The sequence below is a fragment of the Hippichthys cyanospilos genome, chromosome 22 (genome assembly GCF_059441005.1).
Source record: "Hippichthys cyanospilos isolate Australia breed blue-spotted pipefish chromosome 22, RoL_Hcya_1.0, whole genome shotgun sequence".
NCBI lineage: Eukaryota > Metazoa > Chordata > Actinopteri > Syngnathiformes > Syngnathidae > Hippichthys > Hippichthys cyanospilos.
Genome location: NC_142390.1, coordinates 5,885,774 through 5,907,500, shown reverse-complemented (window position 1 = coordinate 5,907,500; position 21,727 = coordinate 5,885,774). Strand labels below are relative to the sequence as shown.

At 39.0% G+C, this 21,727-nt stretch overlaps 1 protein-coding gene across 4 annotated transcripts in view; it reads right to left on the bottom strand.

Annotated features, from left to right (window-relative positions):
* LOC148405645 (copine-8) overlaps nucleotides 1-20,598 on the bottom strand; it is a 62,315-nt gene extending 41,717 nt beyond the window's left edge. For all 4 annotated transcript variants that reach the window (XR_015864171.1, XR_015864170.1, XR_015864169.1 and 1 more), the window contains exons 1-4: nucleotides 19,977-20,598; nucleotides 2,966-3,006; nucleotides 2,706-2,752; nucleotides 667-770 (exon numbers count right to left, since the gene is read on the bottom strand). Coding sequence is in view for 1 of the 4 variants with exons in the window: in XM_088406245.1 (XP_088262371.1) it covers nucleotides 667-770; nucleotides 2,706-2,752; nucleotides 2,966-3,006; nucleotides 19,977-20,074 (290 nt within the window). In the remaining 3 variants the exon portion in view is untranslated. The remainder of the gene's footprint in view (nucleotides 1-666; nucleotides 771-2,705; nucleotides 2,753-2,965; nucleotides 3,007-19,976) is intronic.
* Between the last annotated feature and the right edge of the window lie 1,129 nt (nucleotides 20,599-21,727).

The window sequence follows — 21,727 nt, the reverse complement described above, 5'->3', positions numbered from 1 at the left end:
ATCGAAAAAAAACGAAGTCGCAAATAACGGTCGTTTGCCGCGGAGGATAATCGTTATGATCGGATTTTCGGCGCTCTTATCGAGCGGGCAAAAACCCGCAAGGCAGATTTTCAATCAACTCTGAGCAAAGTATAACTTACACATCCCGGCGGCTTGTCTTCTTGGCTCATAGATTAAGATATAATTAGTCTGCGTCTAATAAAATAAAGCCGGCGTAATGCTCTCCAAATTCAATGAGGAATGCAATCGGAGAGGCGGGAAAGGCGCAGCTGCGGGCAAAGTTTGCCAAATTCATTTTCCCAAAGTCCAACGGCCTCGCAGGTAGCCGCGCGCGACGTGACTCATGCAAAGGCGCACATGAAAAGCTAAGACCCACGTTGTCATGGAGCTTTGTCTCTATTCATACGCGGCGGCGGTCTGATGGAAAGCCCGAAGACACGGGATAAATAAGACAGTGCGCCGCTATGATGGTGTCGGCTAAAAGAAAATCAATCTTGTTGTTGTATGTTTCTTTGAACCGATACCTGGGGAAATAACTCGACTCCGGCTCGGAAGCCTTGAGACTTGATTTAAGTGGTGGCAAAGGGATTGGGAGCATCTTGGGGGGAAATACACTCACACGCCCAAAAAAAAAAAAAAAAAAATCAAATAATAGCGCTTACTTACAAGTCAAATCGAAGGTTCTGCCGCTCTTCAAAGAAGTAGTCCAAAATAAATTTCCGCACAAAGTCCGGATTCAGCGTGTTGTCGATCACCTCGGTTCTCCCAAACTGTCAATGGGACAAAACGGGGGACGTGTCAAACGGCTCAGAAACAACATAGCGAGACGAGTGTTTCAACAGGCCGTTGGTGAAAGCGACTCATGCAGAATCTGCAGCGTTTTTAGTCTCCGTCCAGATCGGTGCATGAAGCCTTCAAGTAATAAACGGAGAGCAGCTGATGGATGGTGTCAACGAGGGTCAGGCGGGCATTTAGCGTCGGCCCATTAACAATGCTCGCCGCCATGAAGAAACGCAAATGATTGCTCAGAGATTTACTCCCTCATTTCCATTCATGAATTTGAATACTTATTGTGGGGCGGTGTGCCACATGTTCATAGACAAGTCTCGCATATTGCGTTTGGTGTTTGAGTGTTATTTGGTTTTATCACATCGTCACTGGACAATTTTGCACGAGTGGGAGCAGCTTGTTTCGGAACACTCGCGATGCTAAACGCTCAACTGAAGGAAGGAAGGAAGGAAGAAAGGAAGGAATCTAGCAATGAAGCAAAAAAAAGAAAGAATGAAGGAAGCAAAAAGAAATGAAGATATCAAGGGAAGAAAAAGAAGGAAGCAAGCAAGGAGCAAGAAAGCAACAAGGAAGGAAGGTATCAAGGAAGAAAAGCAAGTAAAGAAAGAAGGAAGCCAGGTAGGAAGGAAGGAAAGAAGGAAGCAAGGACAAAAGGGAAAAAGGAAGAATCAAGGAAGAAAGAAAGGTATCAAGGAAGCATAAAGGAAGGAAGGCAGCAAAGAAGGAAGGAAAGAAGGAAGCCAGGAAGGAAGTTAGCAAGCAAGGAATTAAGGAAGCAAACAAAGAAAGAAGGATGCACGGAAATAAAGAAGGTAAAAACAAAGGAAGCCAGCAAGCAAGGAAAGAAAGAAGCATGTAAGGAAGGAAGGAACGGAGGGTAGAGAGCAAGCAATGAAGGAAGCTAGGAAGGAAAGAAGGAAGCCAGGAAGGAATGAAGCAAGGTAGTGAGCAAGCAAGGAAGGCTGCAAGGAAGGTAGCAAGGAAGCAAAGCTAGGAGGGAAAGAAAAGAAAGAAACCAGCAAGGAGGGAAGCAAGAAAGGAATAAAAAGAAGCATGCAAGGAAGGAAGGATGGCAGGAAGGAAGGAAAGAAGGAAAGTAGGTAGAGCACAAGCAAGGAAGCTAGTAAGGAACGAAAGAAGGAAGCCATGAAGGAAGATAACAAGCAAGGAATTAAGGAAGCAAACAAAGACGGAAGCATCGAAGAAAAGGAAGAAAGTAGGTAGAGAGCAATCAAGGGAGCTAGTAAGGAACGAAAGAAGGAAGCCATGAAGAAAGATAACAAACAAGGAATTAAGGAAGCAAACAAAGAAGGAAGCATGGAAGGAAAGGAAGAAAGTAGGTAGAGAGCAATCAGGGGAGCTAGTAAGGAACGAAAGAAGGAAGCCATGAAGAAAGATAACAAACAAGGAATTAAGGAAGCAAACAAAGTAGGAAGCATGGAAGGAGAGGAAAGTAGGTAGAGAGCAATCAAGGAAGCTAGTAAGGAACGAAAGAAGGAAGCCATGAAGGAAGATAACAAACAAGGAATTAAGGAAGCAAACAAAGAAGGAAGCATGGAAGGAAACAAAGTAGGAAGCATGGAAGGAAAGGAAGAAAGTAGGTAGAGAGCAATCAAGGAAGCTAGTAAGGAACAAAAGAAGGAAGCCACGAAGGAAGATAAGAAACAAGGAATTAAGGAAGCAAACAAAGAAGGAAGCATGGAAGGAAAGAAGCAAAGAAAGCGAGCTAGAAAAGAAGCAAGCGAGCAAGCAAGGAACCCAAAAGAAAAAGAAGACACTATAAAGCAAAGAAAAGAAGACACCAAGGAAGGAAAGAACTAAAAAAAGGAACAAAGCATCGTATTACCACTCAAAAACTGTACATAACAATAAAACCAATTCTTTGAGAATAAAGTTGCATTCTTGGCTCCACCCACCTCTCTCCATTCCTTGTTGCCCATGCCTTGCGTGTAGAGGACGCAAACTGAAACACACATCATCATCAAAGAGTCAATAACGTAAGGACAGATTCCCTGGCTGCGAAAACATCAAAGCGGCAATCGCATCTCCGGCGAGTAATGATCTAAAAGGTAAAATAATAGCTCCGCCTTTGATGTCATTTCACAAAAGAGCGTGAGGAAAAAATTCTAAAGTCATTCAAAAAAAAAAAAAAAAAGAAGCACGTGGTGTGACTTACTTGGGTCCGACTTGGAGAAAGTGTCTCTGTCCAGTAGGTTTCTGCGAATGAAAACAAGACGCGTGTGATTCCTTTGCGCCCAAATAAGAAGTTTTGGAATGGAGCGTCCTCCATAAAACGTGGCGAGCAAGATAGGCAGATGACAAAGACAGACGGCCGGGCAAAATTAACTGATTGCGATGTGGCGTGTGAGCTGAAATTGTTCTAATTTAGGAAGAGAGATGAATGATGGTACTTCATTTGCTTGAGAAGGGGGAAGAAAAAAAAAAAAACGTGCTAGAGAGCGGGGTCACTTCATTGCCCGTGAGGTTAAATGAGTACGGCGCCGAGCAGGCTTTGATGAAAACTGATATGCATATTTCGCAGAGATGATTGACAATTTATTTTTTTTTCATTAAAGTAATGGAATTGTTCCAAAATAATTTTTACCCGCATTTAGATTTGTCATGTTTTTTCTTTTGTTTCCTTTGTTTTGTTTTCCACTTGTGCCATTAATAATACCTGGTTGCTCCTTGAGTCAACCAATCAGCTTCCTTGTTATTTAACTTAAGCCACGCCCCTTGAACTGTGGTAAATTTGGTTTTGGTGCTGCTCATACCAGTGTGTGTTAATGTTGTCACTTGATTAAAAAATTATTAATCATAAAAAAAGATGGAATCAATTGTGATGAATCACATTTTTTAAACAACTATTTTTTAGCAAAGCTTGTAACAAATAATGCATAAAATCTTGAAATTTCGCGTAAAATCAATGTTTAAAAAAAACTTAAAAGATTTAATTTTTTTCTGGCTTTTGAGCAGGTATATATATATATATATATATATATATATATATATATATATATATATATATATATATATATATATATATATACATATACATATATATACATATACACATATATATATATACACATATATATATACACACATATATATACACACATATATATAAATACACTATATATATATATATATATATATATATATATATATATATACACACACACACACACACAAACAGTGTATTTTATCTTTACTATACAGCTCTTTGGTACCATTTTTACCACGATACCACGTACCGATACCACTAATGACAGATCATTTTAAGACAGACCCATATCTCCTAGTGTAGCTATTTCCCTTACAACTGCCGAGTATGGTCAATCTTCTTATTTTTCGTATCTGAGGTTCAAACAGCCTCAAGCTGGCATGCAACACGCGCACTTATCAGCTCCCAGCACGAGCAGAGATACCTTGAAATAAGTCTGGTATCGGCACCGACGCTAAAAGCAATCCATATTCAGATTCAACCCGAACGGTGACAAAGTGTGAAAAACGTGTGGCCCTAACTTTCTCTATCAGCTGCTCAGCATCAATCCTGACAGTAAAGGAAGCTGGTAAAGCTTACAAATCCGATAAGAGTTTCCCAGGCCGAGTTTGGGGGGGGGTTAAAATACACCTTGTCCCCCAGAGAGCATATTTCGGGCTCCGGCGTGCACGAGTGGCTGCTGCTCAAAGCACATCAGACATGGTGGCGCTCCAAATGGGCTCCCCCTGTCAGTGTGTGTGTGTGTGTAAAACACGTTTTCAGGATTTCCACCTCAGAGGATAAACGTGAATGATTCATAGCTTTTTTTTCTCCCCCTCTCTCAATCCTCCCTGCTTTTTATCCCAAGGCTGGGGGTGGAAAACTAAAAGCTGCCATCTGATTCAGACAGGTCTGCAGGGAGAAAAGGTGCCTGACTTTTTATTTTTTATTTTTATTTTTGCCTGAAACATGCTGCCATTTGACACTTTTGATGTGTTCTTGTTGAGGTGTACAGCAGACAAATTGCTCACCGTGGGTGACAACCAGGAAAAAAAAAAAACATATTTGTGATGAATTTCAGCAGTCTATTTGGCTCTTTTTTTTTTCCTGGTCAACAAACAACAACCTGCCTTCCAATCATATCCAAATGTCAAATGTTAAAATATTCTGCATGAATACATGCCATTGCCCTTTTCAAGCGCTCACTTATACAGTCACCGAATAAAAATGCGAGCCAAAAGTACGCATCCCGTGCATCGTCGTCGCCCTTTGATGATTAATTGGACATGAGCTTGCAATTTAAAAAAAAAAAAAAACAAATATCACAAATATTTATTTGTATGACACGTTTTCAATTCAATGATAACAAATCTAAATCTAGAAACTTTTTCACAGACTAGAATACTGTCCGATACCGATATCGATCCAACGCGATATCAGCAGCAGGAATGATACATTGCTTTGTTTCTTTTTTTTTTTTATCAACCAGAATACTGTCCGATACCGATATCGATCCAACGCGATATCAGCAGCAGGAACGATAGATGGTTTTATTTCCTTCTTTTTTTTTTCCACTGTAGGAATAAGAACATATTGATTCATAAAATAAAAATAAAATAGATTTGTAAAATAGATTCATAAAATAGATATAAAATAAGGTTAAGGATCTTGAGAAATGGCCCGAATAAAATATTTGTTTTGTATGTGTGCTAATATATATATATATATATATATATATATATATATATATATATATATATATATCTAAGAAATTAGTGTGATATAGGGCCTCAATTTCGAGCGTAATTAACTGCTTTTTATTTGACTTTTTCGAGACATGCTACGTTGCAACTTGTTAGAATTTTACAGCAAATATATTGGTCAAAATGGAAAAAAAACGCAACAAAAAATACAATAACAATCATGGAAAGCTGAACGCTTAAGTTAAGAATTGAAAGCGCCACTTTGCAGGTCCTGAAACAAAACCCGGACCTGGACTTCGGTCTGCTGTTCCAAAAAGACAAACAAACAGATTGAAACGGTTTAATGATGTGGAATAAGTGAGGTATTTTGACGCGCAAGACCGGAGACGCCGCTGCAGAGCCACATGCTAACAGCTGGCTCGTTACCATAGCAACCTCCTCGACAGCCTACCGATGTGTTTCCGCACGCGTTAGGTATTTTACCTTTCCGGCGAGAATCAAATCAGACCGCTCACATTTTTTGGGACTAATAAGCGACTAAAGTGAGAAGACATCTTGAAATGAATACATCAAAAAGTAGCACTAGCTAAAAATAGCATTTCTCCGGAAGAATGTTTTAGGTATTTGGCGCTTTGCTCTTTTTTGCTACTCTGATCCGAGTTCAAGGTGAAAAAGGGATTTTCTCCCAGACAGCCCGAGGCTCTCTATTTCTTCCTCCATTCTGCTGCTTCCACTTCCTACTGTCGCTCGGCGATTTGACCGTGACCTGAAAAAGTAGGGTCTGGGGACGTTCAACTAAACGCGGCTACACACATATGGCGAGCGCGCACGCACGCACAACTCAAACGGTCTAGTGCTTATCCAGTTCAACGCTCGTGCTGACCTTGTGCGTGCAAACTGCAAAGTAGTACTCAGTTTTTGGTTCTTTAACGCATTCTAAACTGGGAATTGGCGAGTAATGATATCAAGTATCCATATCGTTAAATAGCGCCAGGTATCAGCCTCATACCGGTATGCCCATACCATGCCCGTCCCCTTTTGAGCAGTTTTATGATCACGAACTAGATAATACAGATTGCCAAAATCGCCATATCAGAGTAGATAGATGTTTCGTTCGATACCTGGGACGATAGCCAGATGATACTGGTATCCCGATGACGATATCGGCCACTGCTTTGGAGGCATTTCACGATTATGAACCACAAAGAACAAATTCGCAAAGTTTCTATATTGGAATAGATAAGTCTTTCTGCTTTTCAATACTTTGAAATAAGCCCACGTATCGGCCTGATATCGGTATGCTGATACTAAAATCAGCCACTCACTTGGAGCCCTTTTATGATTATGAACTGCAAATGACTAATGGCAAAATTGCTATATTGGATTAATAAATCTTTCTGCTTTTCAATTCCTTGTAATAAGCCCACGTATCGGCCTGATATCGGTATGCTGATACTAAAATCACCCACTCACTTGGAGCCATTTTATGATCATAAACTGGAAATGACAAATTGGTAAAATTGCTATATTGGATCAATAAATCTTTCTGGTTTTCAATACCATGAGATAAACCCATGTATCGGCCTGATATCAGTATGCTGATACTAAAATCACCCACTCACTTGGAGCCATTTTATGATCATAAACTGGAAATGACAAATTGGTAAAATTACTATATTGGATTAATAACTCTTTCTGCTTTTCAATACCTTGAAATAAACCCATGTATCGGCCTGATATCAGTATGCTGATACTAAAATCAGCCACTCACTTGGAGCCATTTTATGATCATGAACTGGAAATGACAATGCCAAGATTGCAACACCATAGTAGAATAGATGGGTCTTTCTTCAGAATTATGTCATTGTTTTTTGGGAAGAGGATTTTTGTGTGAAATAAACCCAGGTATCGGCCTGATACCGGTACGCTGATACTAATATCATCTGCTCCCTCTGAGCCATTTTACGATCATCAACTAGAGATCTCAAAACTAGAAATCTCAAACTTAATCAATTAATCGACAAGTGATTCGTTAAAAATCAACAACAATTTGAATACTCGATTCATCGTTTTGAACTTTTGTTCAACTTAAAATCTGACATTAGAAAGATGCAATAAAAATGTTATGCATTTCCAATGTGGTAGCCTTCGTCTTTAAACCAAGAGAACCATCTAGACGGGTAAAAAAAAAAATATCACAGGTATCCTCATTCCCCCCCCCATCAGTTGGCTATACCTGCTAAACAAAAAGGTACTGTGAGTTGACCCTTGAGGGACGCCATGCATCATGTCCATTGAAAACTGTATCAAACTTCCATTGCTCAGCATCTGGAAACCATCGTGAGTGTGCCGAGCTAACCGTTTTCTTAATGTCGTGGCAAACCTTAGCTAGCTCGGAGGAAGTGATAATGGCACATTTCTCATCATTACGCCAGATGCGTTTTGTTTTATCTGGTCTATTAACTCCACAATTAGCAGCTAAGAGCAAATGCCAACTCCAAATGCCAATGCTCGTGAGATAAGTGCTAATATGGCTGCTCGGGACCTTTGTCCTCCATTTAATATCTTATCCCGCCGCAAAAGAAAACATGGGCACGCCCTCGCGCGTTACTTGAAAATTTGTTTAAAAATAACTTCATAATGACACGCCGCCGTTGCGTTTTACAATTTCGCCCGTACAGTATTTGCAGCGAGCTTCGGCGTGCAGTCGCGCATAGCAACCGAGGAGGAATATTCTCGGAGACGCAGCGCGAGAGGGAACCCAACCGGGCACGCTCCCGTGTTCTCAACAGGTCGCCGAGCGCGCGGCCGCAAGTACCTGCCCTTTTTCTTTCGTTTCCCCTCCCATCGCTCGGACCAATTTACCTTCTTTCGCCTTGCGTTTTTCATCGATCTGGCCTACTTGATGAGACGCTCGCTGGCCACACACACACATACACAAAAGGGGGGTTTCTAGCTTAGTGGGGACATTTCAATGACATAATCCATTTCCAAGTCCCTTACCTCATTTTAACACTCACAACAGATTACCTAACTCTCAACCGTACTCAACCAAAACCCAATGCAAAAGTATAGCGTATTTTCCGCGCTATAAGGCGCACCGGATTATAAGGCGCACCCTCAATTAATGACATATTTTAAAACATTTTCCATATATAAGGCGCACCGGATTATAAGGCGCATCCTCAATTAATGATATATTTTGAAACTTTTTCAATCACAATACAGTAATACTCAAAGTACTAACAATAATAACTCAAACAATAACTAAACAGCATAATAACTCAATGTCAATATGAGCAACCTTGTTCAAACTGTAAACACACAAAAGAAATAGGTAAAGCTTACTTTATCACTTCATTCCCCATCTACCAATCTCAATATTGATCCATGTATAAGGCGCACCTGATTATAAGGCGCACCATTGGCTTTTAAAAAAAATTCAAGGCTTTTAGGTGCGCCTTATAGTGCGGAAAATACGGTACTCTAAAACAGGGGTGTTTCTGTTAGGAATGACTTTTATTTTTTAAAGGGTTAAGACAACTTGCGAGGTATTTTAGCCAGAAACTTCAGCATTTCACGGGCCGCATACGAAGATGCGGCGGGCCGGATCTGGCCCCCAGGCCTTGAGTTTGACACCTGGGATCTAAACGCAAGTCGACCCTCAGAAAAAGTCTGAGTTACGAATATGATCCAAGGAGTCCCCACAAAGACATTGAAACCCTGGATTTGCTTACTGTATGCAAAACACATATACACAAACACAAAGGGGGTTTTCAATCAAAGTGGGGACATCTCATTGACATAATGCATTAATCCTTAATTACAACAGATTGCCTCACCTCAACCAAAATCCAAATCAAACCTATCATCTAAAACCAAGTCCTGACCCTCAAAAAGGTCTAAACCACTAAAACATTCCAAGAGGTCCCCACAAGGACAGCGAAAGCCAAAATTCGGTACCCACCTTGCGGTAAAACACACACGCACCGCAGGAGAGCATCAGCAGCTTGTATTTTCTCCGCGCTTCTCCGAGCGGGTTGCCCTAATTCTTCCTGACAAGGGTTGGGAGAGCCAAGAGAACATCTCGGCGCGCACGCACACACGCGGACACACGCGTGTGCCGCAAACTACACATCCGTCATGTATGGTGCACATCTGCGCCGCTGGCATTTCACCTTAATTGCCTTTGTCACGCCGCTTTCGGTGCACTTTAGTGTGACGGGCCTCCATCAGCACGTGTCACGGGCCAAATGCCTTCAGCTGCTGCCCGTTTGGGAAAACATTCAAAATCATACATAAATGATGAGAACCCGCTTTATCTTTTGTTTACATATTTGGGATTTTACTGTATCGGTGGGATCGTTTTGATGGCTGCCACATGTTCGGACCTCGTGTGGGTTTCATGAATCTTTAAATTTCATTTTGTGAATTGAACTCCAGTCCTCAAATAAAATCATGTCATTGAGAGTATTCTATTTTTTTACATGCAATTATAATCATATTTAGGACATTTTTTGTCAGCAGTAACTATTCTCCAATTTGCGGATTATTTTTGCTTTGAATCGAGATTTAAAAAAAAAAAAAAAAAAAAAAACAATGATCATCATTTTGTGTATTTTCCAGAGCAGTAAATAATTTATAATTCTTTCTGCAATATAAGTTGAAATGATGTCATGTTTTTGCAGAAAAGCATGTTTTATTTTCATCTGATATAATCATATTTAGGACATTTTTTGTCAGCAGTCACAATTCTCCAATTTCCGGATTATTTTTGCTTTGAATCAAGATTTTTTTTTAAAAAAAATGCAATTTTTAAAAAACAATAATCCTCATTTTGCGTATTTTCCAGAGCAATAAATAATTTCGAATTTTTTCTGCAATATAAGTCGAAATGATGTCATGTTTTTGCAGAAAAGCATATTTTATTTTCATCTGATTTCATTGTCAATATTTAATGGATCTTTTTGCAACAGGTGGCAAACTCAAGGCCTGGGGGCCAGATCCGGCCCGTCATATCATTTTATGTATCCTCGCGATTTTTTTTTTTTTTTTACGTTGGTTTGACGATTATGGCCGAAATAATAATCACGATGCCGAAATCACAATTATTAATCGCGATTATTCATTTAGTTTGGACAAACATGTCTATTTTTTTGACGTTTTTTTGCAGTATATAACAAGGCGTCAAGGCTTGATGCTTACAAATAATAACGATAACTAAAATAAATAAATAAATATGGCAAAAACACACAAGGCAACACAACTAAACACACAGGGCAACACAACTAACTTACTTGAGTGCAGACCAATGAAAAAAAACTGAACCCTACTTAGAACCAAGCACATTATTTACTTTTAAGCAAATTATTATCAGGTGAGAAACTCGACGCCATTTCACGCTGATAAATAACATTCTGTAGGTTTTGTCAATTGCATTTTATTGCCGAACGGGCAGAACGAGTGTCAGGTTGTCGATCGAAAAGCTCTCCGCGCAGCTGCTCATTCATATGTGGGAAAAAGCCCATTGTCTGTCATGGAACGCCGTTCGGATTCGATACGGCGTCAATCGATCCGACGGAAGCTCGTTTACATCCGTGAAATTCAAATGTCACAGCGCCACGCGCGCTCACGTGCGCTGAAATGTCATCAACGGTAAAACTGAGCCCGCGTCGCCGTTTTTCCAATTTGTATGTCGGCTGTGTCCGCTGGCTGTGATGGAAATTTTGAGCACGCTAACGTTTCGCTTTCAAATAATTCAAGTGGGGGCGCGTGAGATTTTAACTTGGTAAATTTCAACTATGCATTTTAATGCCGTGGCAGGAGCGCTCCATTTTTCCTTTCAAATTAAGAGCAAATCAACTGGAACATGGAGCAGTGTGTCCTTCAATTGTTTTAAACTGACTCCTATGCAAAACACTTTTTTTTTAAATGTAAATAAATGTACAGTCAGCGGCATAATTCTCTGCATGTTCTGGAGTGTGTTGTAGGATCTCGAAGCAACTTCTGGCAAGTAGTTCATTTCTAGGATTTTTAATCTAAGATTTCACAGAAGAAATCTAAATTATTACGCAAAATAAAGGCTTTCATAACAAATTGTGACTTGCATTAATAAATAACACTCACGATCAAGGCTTACTGACACAAAAGCCTTTATGACACTTTGTGATGTGAATGGTGACATCTTGGAACAAAAGCCTTCCATAAAAACTATTTGTGATGCAAATGATGACATAAACTGCATCGCTAGTGAAAATTCACACCTGTACACACTATAACACACTTGAGCAATAAATTTCTTCATGTTCCAATTTATTTGCTTTTAATTTGAAAATAAGTACTCGACTGTTCTAGTCACATCATTACAAGCTTGTGTCTCTTGAAGGGCATTCATGTACCCCAACATACTCGGGTATATATATATATATATATATATATATATATATATATATATATATATATATATATATATATATATATATATATATATATATATATATATATATATATATATATATATATATATATGAATTTCAAGTTAAAGTGTCCAATTTTGTAAAAATAGTAGAGATGTGTTCACAAAAATAAATGATTTTTTGACAGGTAACGAGCGGTGGCACATGCCAAGTTGGGTCCAACCATTCTATTATGGGGGACAATCTGGCTTATAATGAAACTGAATACCCTACCGAACATAAAATCAGTTTTATGAACGTATATTTCCCCGAAACAATTATCTAATCCAACAAATATTTCTAAAGGGTTTTTGAATGTTTCTTTCATTTAAAATCTCAAGCACCCCCATTTGAGAACCACTGCCACAGACCAGAATACTTGTCCGAAAAAGGTAAATGATCACCAAACGCCGACAAAACACACACACACACACACACACACACACACACACACACACACGCACACCTTGCGCCGCGTGTGGAAAACAAGCCAACGGAAAAGAGCAACAGAAGGGAAAGGGGTCGATTGTAATTTCCTCGCAGTGCATAAATCTTTGCGGCCTCGGGTGCGAAAGGCAAAACCTGATTACTCGAGTAACCCTATCGGGGCCTCGCATGAACACACAGCATCCCGCTCGGAATCAAACGCGCGATTCCCGCGCATCCGACGCGCCGATTCAATCGATCCATCCACGGGCGCCCCGAAAGGTTTCTCCCATGCGCCGAGGCTTTGTCTGAGTGATCGGCGCCGCCTTTGTGTTCTCGGTCAAAACCCGGCGAGCTCCCCGCCGCTAAGAGCCGCGCGTAAACAGGACGTGGAGAATTTGGCCGCGCCGGCGTCACCCGCGCTCCAGCGCATCCTTTTGTGCGGCGCTCGGCGGGCGTGACCTCCGAGTGATGATTTCCGCCATTGTTTTCAAAAGGACGGCCATTATCGGAGCTCTCGGAAGGCTGGAAAGGTCAATGCGATGCCTTCCTATGGATTGAAGCGGGAGTGAGCAACTTTGAATAGATAACAGAAAGGCTGTTAAGTAGGCTTGAGAGTCCGATTTTTTTTTTTCTTCTTCTCCCAGCCAGTTCCGATCGATTAAACCTTGGATCAACATTTGTTGCGGTATCTCTAGGCGTATTTTCTTTAGCAACTCCAGAAAATAGATCATCGCTTTTATTTTCGGCACTTCCTATTCATTTTTTCTTAATTTGAAAAGATCAGTTATTTATGACCCAGCATTACAAAGCATCAAATCACTTAAAGACAGTGCGCAACCATACAAAAGTTGACAAGCCACTATAAGACAATTTAAAATAAATGGATTTGTGTTCTAATTAATTTGCTCTTAATTTGAAAAGATTGATGATTTATGTCACAGCATTACAAAGCATCAAATCACTTAAAGACAGAGCGCAACCATACAAAAGTTGACAAGCCACTATAAAACAATTTAGAAATAAGTGGATTTGTGTTCTAATTAATTTGCTCTTAACTTGAAAAGATCCACTATTTATGTCACAGTATTACAAAGCATTGAATCCCTTAAAGGGATAGTGCGTAAGATTTAGACTGTTTTTAGACTGATCTAGACTGTTACTTCTAAAGCAATTTAGAAATAAATGGATTTGTGTTCTAAATAATTTGCTCTTAATTTGAAAAGATCAATTATTTAGTTCACAGCATTACAAAAGCATAAAATCACTTCAAGACAAAGCGAAACCATACAAAACTTGATAAGCCACCATAAATTAATTTGGAAATAAGTGGATTTGTCTTCTAAATAATTTGCTCTTAATTTGAAAAGATCAATTATTTATGTCACAGCATTAGAGATTTAGACTGTTTTTCATTACAGGCAGCGCCGTAGCTAAAGAAAAACATGGCTGCCCCCATAGAAGTAATATCATTTAATGATAACTAGACCTTAGAATATATTTAAAACATACTGTTGGTCATTACGAAAACATTCATTTGCAAGTTTTTGAAGTTTACAATCATTTAATTTATTCTTTTTTAATGAAAAGCTGTCTAAATATTACACACTGTCCCTTTAAAGACAATGTGCAACCAAACAAAAGCTTTATAAGCCTCTTATAAACAATTTACAAATGAGTTGATTCATGTTCTAATTATTTTGCCCTTAACTTGAAAAGAAACATGAATCATTTGTATCACGGCAATACAAAGCATCAAACTAGATATACTGATACCTGTACTAACATATGCTAACTAGTACTAAATATTTTGTTATCATTTCTATGATTCCGCATCCTTTTGCATAAAATCTGGTCACCCATGATCCTCATTTGTCCAACCTACTTTTCATCCTTTTCTTGGCCACAGCCCAATAACCTGAAGTGTCTCCCCCTTGTCTGCTTCCATTCAGTAGGCTTTCTGTTAGCGACTTTTTAATTATCGCCGCGACGGTTGAAATTGTCAGTCCGCAGCAAAATCTTCTGTAAACCCAAGATGTGTCAAAGTGGACTAAATTTATCGCTGGTCCAGCTTTGTAACATTCCATTAGGACAGTGGTTCTCAAATTGGGGTACATGAACCCCTGTGAGATTTTAACAGTTAATTTTATGCTGTTTAATGCCAGGACAGGAGATGGAACATTTTTTTTTCAAGTTAAGAGCAAATCAATTAGAACATGAAGCAATTCATTGCAATTTTTTGATAGAGGTTTTTTTGCAGTGCAACTAAGTGGTGCAATTTTGCAAAAGTCCATCCATAATATTATATATAATTTACATTCAAAACTAGATTGCTGACACAACACTTCAAATTCAGAAATTTGCAATCCAAACAGCATATTGTGTCAACAGCATCTACCAGAGGAAAAGCAGGCTTGCTTGCAGTCTTTTTTTTTCCTTTTTTCCCTGCACCAGAGAGAATATCCGAGAAGCAGCATGTTATTATTGTCAACAGCGACAAAGTTTGCTGACAGTGCTAAGCCCGTGGCACCAAAGTCAGAGAGATGCAACCGAAGAGGGGAGGAAAAACATTTCCTCGGCGTTGAGAAAAATAAGAAAACTGTCAAGACGCAAACGGAAGAAAATCCTATCTATCTCTTTTTACAACACCCTACATGATGTAACAACTGGTTTTACGCTTAAAAAAAAAAAATACAACCCCTCTAAATATAAAACCGTGTTCATTTATTTATATACCTAAAAAGGACAATGGTAAAGTCTGAAAATAAACCAATAACAACTCTATTTCAAACATATACATGTCAACTTTAAAGTGAGCCTTGCTTGCATTTAATTTATGAGAAGCTCTGTTTTTGTGTGTATGAGTGTGTGTGTGTGTGTGTGTGTGCAGGCACAATCGATAAACGTAATGGAATATTTGTACTCGGTTCCCAACAGCACAGTCCCTCGGCCCCGTAAAGCAGACAATAACTCCACCTCAGAGTAATTTAATCTTCGCGTTATGAGTGAAAAATAGCATCTGGATACTGTCCTTCTGAGCAGCTATGAGGCCTTTGCATTGGTGTTTGCTCGGGTGGGGGCAATAAATTGAATGAATTTGAGATTGAAGCTTTGAAAATGAGCTCAATCGTGAAATTGAGATTTTGCAAAATGTTTCCAATAGGTGCTAACTACATCGATAGTCCACTTTTGAAGGCGTTTTTAGAAGAAAAACATCATTTTTCGTCGATAATGAACTAACTTAACACCTGGGTGTCCTTTTGTGTCCTATTACGTATGATGATTTTTGACTTTTGCGTTATAGGAGTCCAGGCTAAGCCAATCATCGAAGTCATTGAAAGGCTTGCAAATGTCATAAGTTGGCCGCTAGTGCCACCCAGTGGTTTTGGGGTGTCTAGCAAATATTTCTATTGTGCACCATTCGCGAGTTGCCGTTGAAAGGATTCATGCAAAAATCGGGGAAGATGCATGAAAAAACATTGGGTTTTCAATATGTCCAAAATTGCCAATATTTCCAATTTTGAATGGCAGTAAATGAGCCCAACATGGGTCATTTGACACCTTATGAGTGTACCTCTCAATCTCATGTTTGCAAGTATTTATAAGGGATGACAACGTGCCATATTAAATGTTGTCATGTTTTGATAGTCTACAATATGCAATATTTTAGCCTCCTAGTTTTTTTTTTTACTTTGATACCACACATCAGAAACACCAAAAAGCCCGAGTTGGGTCAAACATTTCCCCAGGAGTTAAGTACAAGCCATTTAGACATGAAAATATTTGAAAAAAAATATTGAATGTTGAATGTTCAGCCTCTTAAAGACGCAAAAATACGTACATGGGTTAGAAAGTGTTAATTTGAGAATGACATTATCTTTCATGTACATTAAGTATTAAAAAAAACACACATTTTGCCACTTCATGTCTTAAAATGACAAAGACTCAAATAACTGCCAGGCAATCACGCTTCATCTTACATACGTCACATGACCAACAGGTGATTGGTCGATACCGAAGCCTTGAGCGCAAGTGACGTCATTTTCAATCGACAGCGAGTAAAAAAAATGTGTTATGAAAAGGTTTTAAATATTAACTTTTCACCACTAAAAATGGCAAAATAAACGCACTACACATATGCAAATCACGCAAGAGCGAAGAAAGTTAAGCTTACGTTAAAGGGCGAGGGCGTAAGATTTCGACCGTTTTTTATTACGGACAGCAGGAGGTGCTGCAGGTGCTGCATTTACCATTGTCCATAGCTATAACAAACATGGCCGCCTCCGGAGAAGTGCCACTCCCCCCATCTAATATAATTTAATGATAACTTGACCTTTGATTATCTTTAAAACTAAAAGAACACAATCATTTGCAGGGTTTTGAAATTTGCAATCATTTTATTCCTTTTTAACGAAAAACGATCTAAATCTTACGCACTGTCCCTTTAAGACGGATTTAAAATCAGTCTTCATTACTCTTGTCTGATTACATGACAGATTTTTTTTTAAAATGAATCAAACATTAAAATAAATGTTGGTTGAACTGAGATTTTATTTTTTTGGCCATATAGCTTAGTAGCTCTTTTTTTAAAATAAAATAAATACATCAACAAATATTGTGCAATTTTTCCCACGAATTAAAAATGATCTTTGTCTCAAACTAAGGATATTTTTGAGAATCAATTAGCTCAAAAAAAACAAACATCTTACCACACATTTTTCCATACGTGGTAGGGAATGTGAGTTTAGAGTTGGCGGTTGTATGGTCTTGTTATATTTACATATTTACAGTACGCTATTGAGTTATGGCTTGTTCATTCAACCGATTTAAAGTGTAGTGGTGGCGTTTATATCTCTTTGTCAAAAATGATAGACAAACTAAAGTCCTCCCTTTTTTTTTATTCCAAGGGGACGTCAACTGACTTTTTGAGGGCTAATAAGAACAGATTACTGTTCCAAACAATAAATGAACTAAATTGTAGCACATGGTGGAGATCGGTCTCATAAGGCCGAGTGTTTCAATGATGTCAACTGATTGGCGCTGGTGCCACTTCTCAGGTATTGATCAGCAAAATTCCCAGCTCAAGGCTGACTTCATAGAATCAGAAACATTATCCAAATACGCTTCGGTTGGATTGATCGATATTTCCGCAGCGTCAGCCCACTCTCGGTCACATTAATTATGAATATCAAATCAATGAATGCCAGTCAAGAGACGACTAACGTTATATGTAGCCAAAACAAAACAGAATCGGCATTTCTTACCGCTGTAAAGTCCCTCGTGCGGCATTTTTTTTTTGCGCTAATTACACACCTTTCTACAATCACGATATGGTCATTTGTCTCACATTATCATCGCCATTATATTAATATCTCCGTCTGGAGACCACACAAGAATTCACACGCCCTCCCTTTTGTCAGCTCGCACAATAACTTCAAAACCTGCGTAACCATGGAGACCTTGTACACTGGCTGGTGAGTGCAAGCAAACCACACGGCACTGTAGAAGCGTGCGCCGAGGCATTTCACGCTGCCTCGGGTTGGAGGTGGGCGGATGGCCACCAAAACAACCCCCACCCCCACCCCCAACCCCTCCCGAAGGGGCCGAGGAGCCAGGTGACTCAGACGTGAGCAAAGTCTGCCAAAACACCTTCATATACTCCGCTGGAACATAACATGATCGTTCTACCATACACGCAGAGAGAAAAAAGCGCGATATGGAATACGTAGAAATAGACAAGTCTTCAATTAACTTAGCAGGAAGTTGGAAAATTACTGGCCATAATCACAAAATATCCCGACTATGAAGTAAATCCATGCGTCGTCAGGCTATTTTGCTGCAAAAGTAGACGTCAGACTCCGGAATGATCTTTTCGGAGGTATTAAGAAATGACAAGGTCATTAGATGGGCTGTCACTGCTCAATTTAAAAATAATTGTCCTATCAATTATTAATCACCACCTGTCGTTATTTTTTATTAACCTACTAAAATTAAACATGAATTTTTATAATCTAAACAAATTACCGTAATCCCCGAATATAATATGCACTTGTGTATAGAACGCACCCTAAATTTTGGGGTCAAATTCTGTTATTTTCTATGTTTACCGCGACACATATAATATTATCATTATAAGACGCACCAACACTTCACGTAAAAACTATAACATAATAACAATATAATAGTATATAACATAATAACAAACTATAACATAAACTATCTTCCTAAACTTTTCATATTGCCTTGTGTTTATATCCATAAAATATTCATTTTTTGCTCATAAAGTTGAGTGTGTTTCAGATTTCCCACATTGTGAGCGGTCACTGAACGCCTCGCCAGAGTAACCCAAGCGATGGAAATGGTTGTTTTTCATTTTTCTCGCGATGGTTAGAGTTCATTTGATCATAAATATCCAAAGTTGTGTAGCATCCGCGTTGCACAAGTTTATGATTGTATATGCCAAAGGATCGCAATTCATAAACGAGTCAAATAATACTTTTCTGTGTTCCGTGCACTCTTATTTGAATCAGAAACATCAGAACTTTTACCTGATCCTCTTTTTAGTTATATTCCTGTGTGTGAACAAGGATGATTCGGACATTGGTTCAGTCTGCTTGCTTATTTTATAGAAAATAATGCTGTAACAACCTGAGCTAACACAAGCCGCTGTTAGCTGCATCAGGCACTTGTTGCTAGCAGTCACCTCACGTCCACCTGCTTGCTCGCTCGTTACAGTTGATAGGACGCACCCACAATTTTGGCCATCACTTATTAGAAAAATAGTGTGTATTTTGGGGAATAACGGTAGTTATTATTACAGTTACTGTGTTGATCGTTTAGATATTGTTCAGTATATTAGCAATATTACACTCCTCCAGACTGATATTTTTTTCAAGTTCAGCACGCACAGGTGTAAAATTTCGGTCCTCGAGGGCCAGTATCTTGCGTGTTTTCCAGGTTTCTCTCCCCAAAACACCTGATTCAATGATTCGCTCAGCTTGACAATCATCCTAATCCTTGAATCAAGTGTGTTTAAGAGAGAAGGATCAAATTCATGCAAGATACCGGCCCTCGAGGACTGGTGATTGACACCTAAGGCCTTAACAGGACACGTGTCCCCTGGGCTGTAATTTGACCAATACGGTTGCAAAAAAAAATAAAAAATTCTACTTATTCTATTTATAGTTAACTTACCCGAGTTGGTCATTTTTTTTCCCCAGCCCGGTCAGGTCATTAGTTGTAAAAGACGTCAGTTTGTCCTATTGCCCCGCTGCACGCCCCTGTCTCAGAACACACCCACTTTTATTTTGCAACTCAACGGCCACCACAGCGAAGTAAACATCACAATAACAAACAATTCAGTCACACGTGGGCCTTTAATCTTCGCTGTCAAACGTTTATTTAAGACGTCGGACGCGGCGTTTATCCGCCAATCAAAACAAAGCAAAAATGTCCCAACTTTTGAAACGAGATGTTAAATGACACAAAAAGTATCAAAGGTCACAAATGTCCATCAGAATGCAAAAGAAAATCGACGGCACGGCGAAGTAGCGAAGAAGAGTTGAAATCGAAAGTATTGAGATTGAAATCAGGTGTGGAAAAAATTGTTTGTCTTACCTGCACGAGACTGTAATTTCAACTTTGGTGGCCGGAATCGACGCATTGAGCGGATCAAAGTCGCCGATCGACGCCATGCTCACGAAACTGTTGTGCATCCTGTGGAAAAATGGGATATTTGGCCACTTTGCGGTAGTCCGCCCCGTCTGCGTCCCCTCCGCGGACCGCGAAGCGGTGGAATGCGAAGCGTCCCCGGCGTCAGGAAAAGTCAAGCTGCCGGGGGAAGACGGCGACTGGCTGGGAGTTGTGATATCACTCCGCGCACCTCTCTCTCCACCACTTCCTCCACTATTTCGCCGCTTAACTCATATTTTTTGAGATAATAAAATGTTATTGTGACGATTAAGAGAGCAGTGAATGCATCAGAGCAGGAGAAATTAGGATATTTCTAGATTTCAAGGAACGGACTACTTAACGTGGCGGCGGAAGTCGATGTCGTCACGCGGCCAGAAATGTACTCTTCTACTTATTCTTTGTGTTCATAACATTTTAAATGTTTTTCGATACACGTGAATTTGCAGAATCAGATGGCGTTTTCTGTTCCCCGATAAAATTATACATATACGTAAAATACTTTATCTTGTGCAAATTATAACTTGAAACAAAAAACATAACCTGAAATAAAATGTAAATAAACAGCAAATAAACTTTGGATTGTTTTCGCTTCCTGAGCCAGGGGCGGAGCTACATTGTTACCAAGGGGGTTCAACATACGGCTCGCGGGACGGTTCTTGTCCTTAAACGGGTTTAATCTGGCCCGTGAGCTTATTTTGTGAAATATAAAAATGAACACATTTTTTTCAGTAAATGAAAAACTTGATATGGTTAACAGTAATGTTAATGTTCTTATGATTAATAGTGATGTTGCGCTTGTACTATTTTGGACAGTATTAAAAAGGTAACTGTTGTTTTGAAGTTGTTTTAAAGATGTATATCATCATTTTTGACAATTTTTTCCAATTTCTTCTGGACTTTATTTGGTTTGTGGCATGATGCATTTCTTGGGATTGTTATTATATTAAGTGTTCTGCCTTTTCATCGTGTTTTTGTTTTTGTTTTGTTTTTATTAAACACATAGGTGTCTAAAAACTCCAGCCAAAACGGAGATTTTCCAAATTCTCTAGATTTGCAATTGCATATAACAGTCATCAACTACTCTATTTTGGTGTAAAAACTGCATCCCTGCTTTCTTAATCCACTGCCAGACTTTCTTCTTGCAAAATGTGACTCTACTTGTTAGTATGTTAGTATTAATACTAATACTAATACTATAGTTAGTATTAGTTAGTATGTTGTCTATGTCTATATAAAAATATAAAATATTATATATATATATATATATATATATATATATATATATATATATATATATATATATATATATATATATATATATATATATATATATATAATGTACTGTATATGCTTTGAATTTGCATCAGCCATGTTGCTTAAGAAGTACATCGAAATTAAATCCACTACACTTCCTATTTTTGAGTGCAAAAATGTTTATTCATATCAAGTTAGCATTGCAGCTAAAATAGCCTGCCAACATTTTCCATGACTATGTTTCAGGCATTGCAAACGGAAGCAGGGCTTCAAGCACGTACTTTTCTCTCCATGGTGGATGTTAGGAGCATTACTCGTGTTTGTGTCAAGACGCCAATTACCCATCCTGCTCTCCGTTGTTTACTTTTGCTGTGCATCTGATTTAATGAACTGAAGCTACCCTCCTGCTGGCATCGCATCCA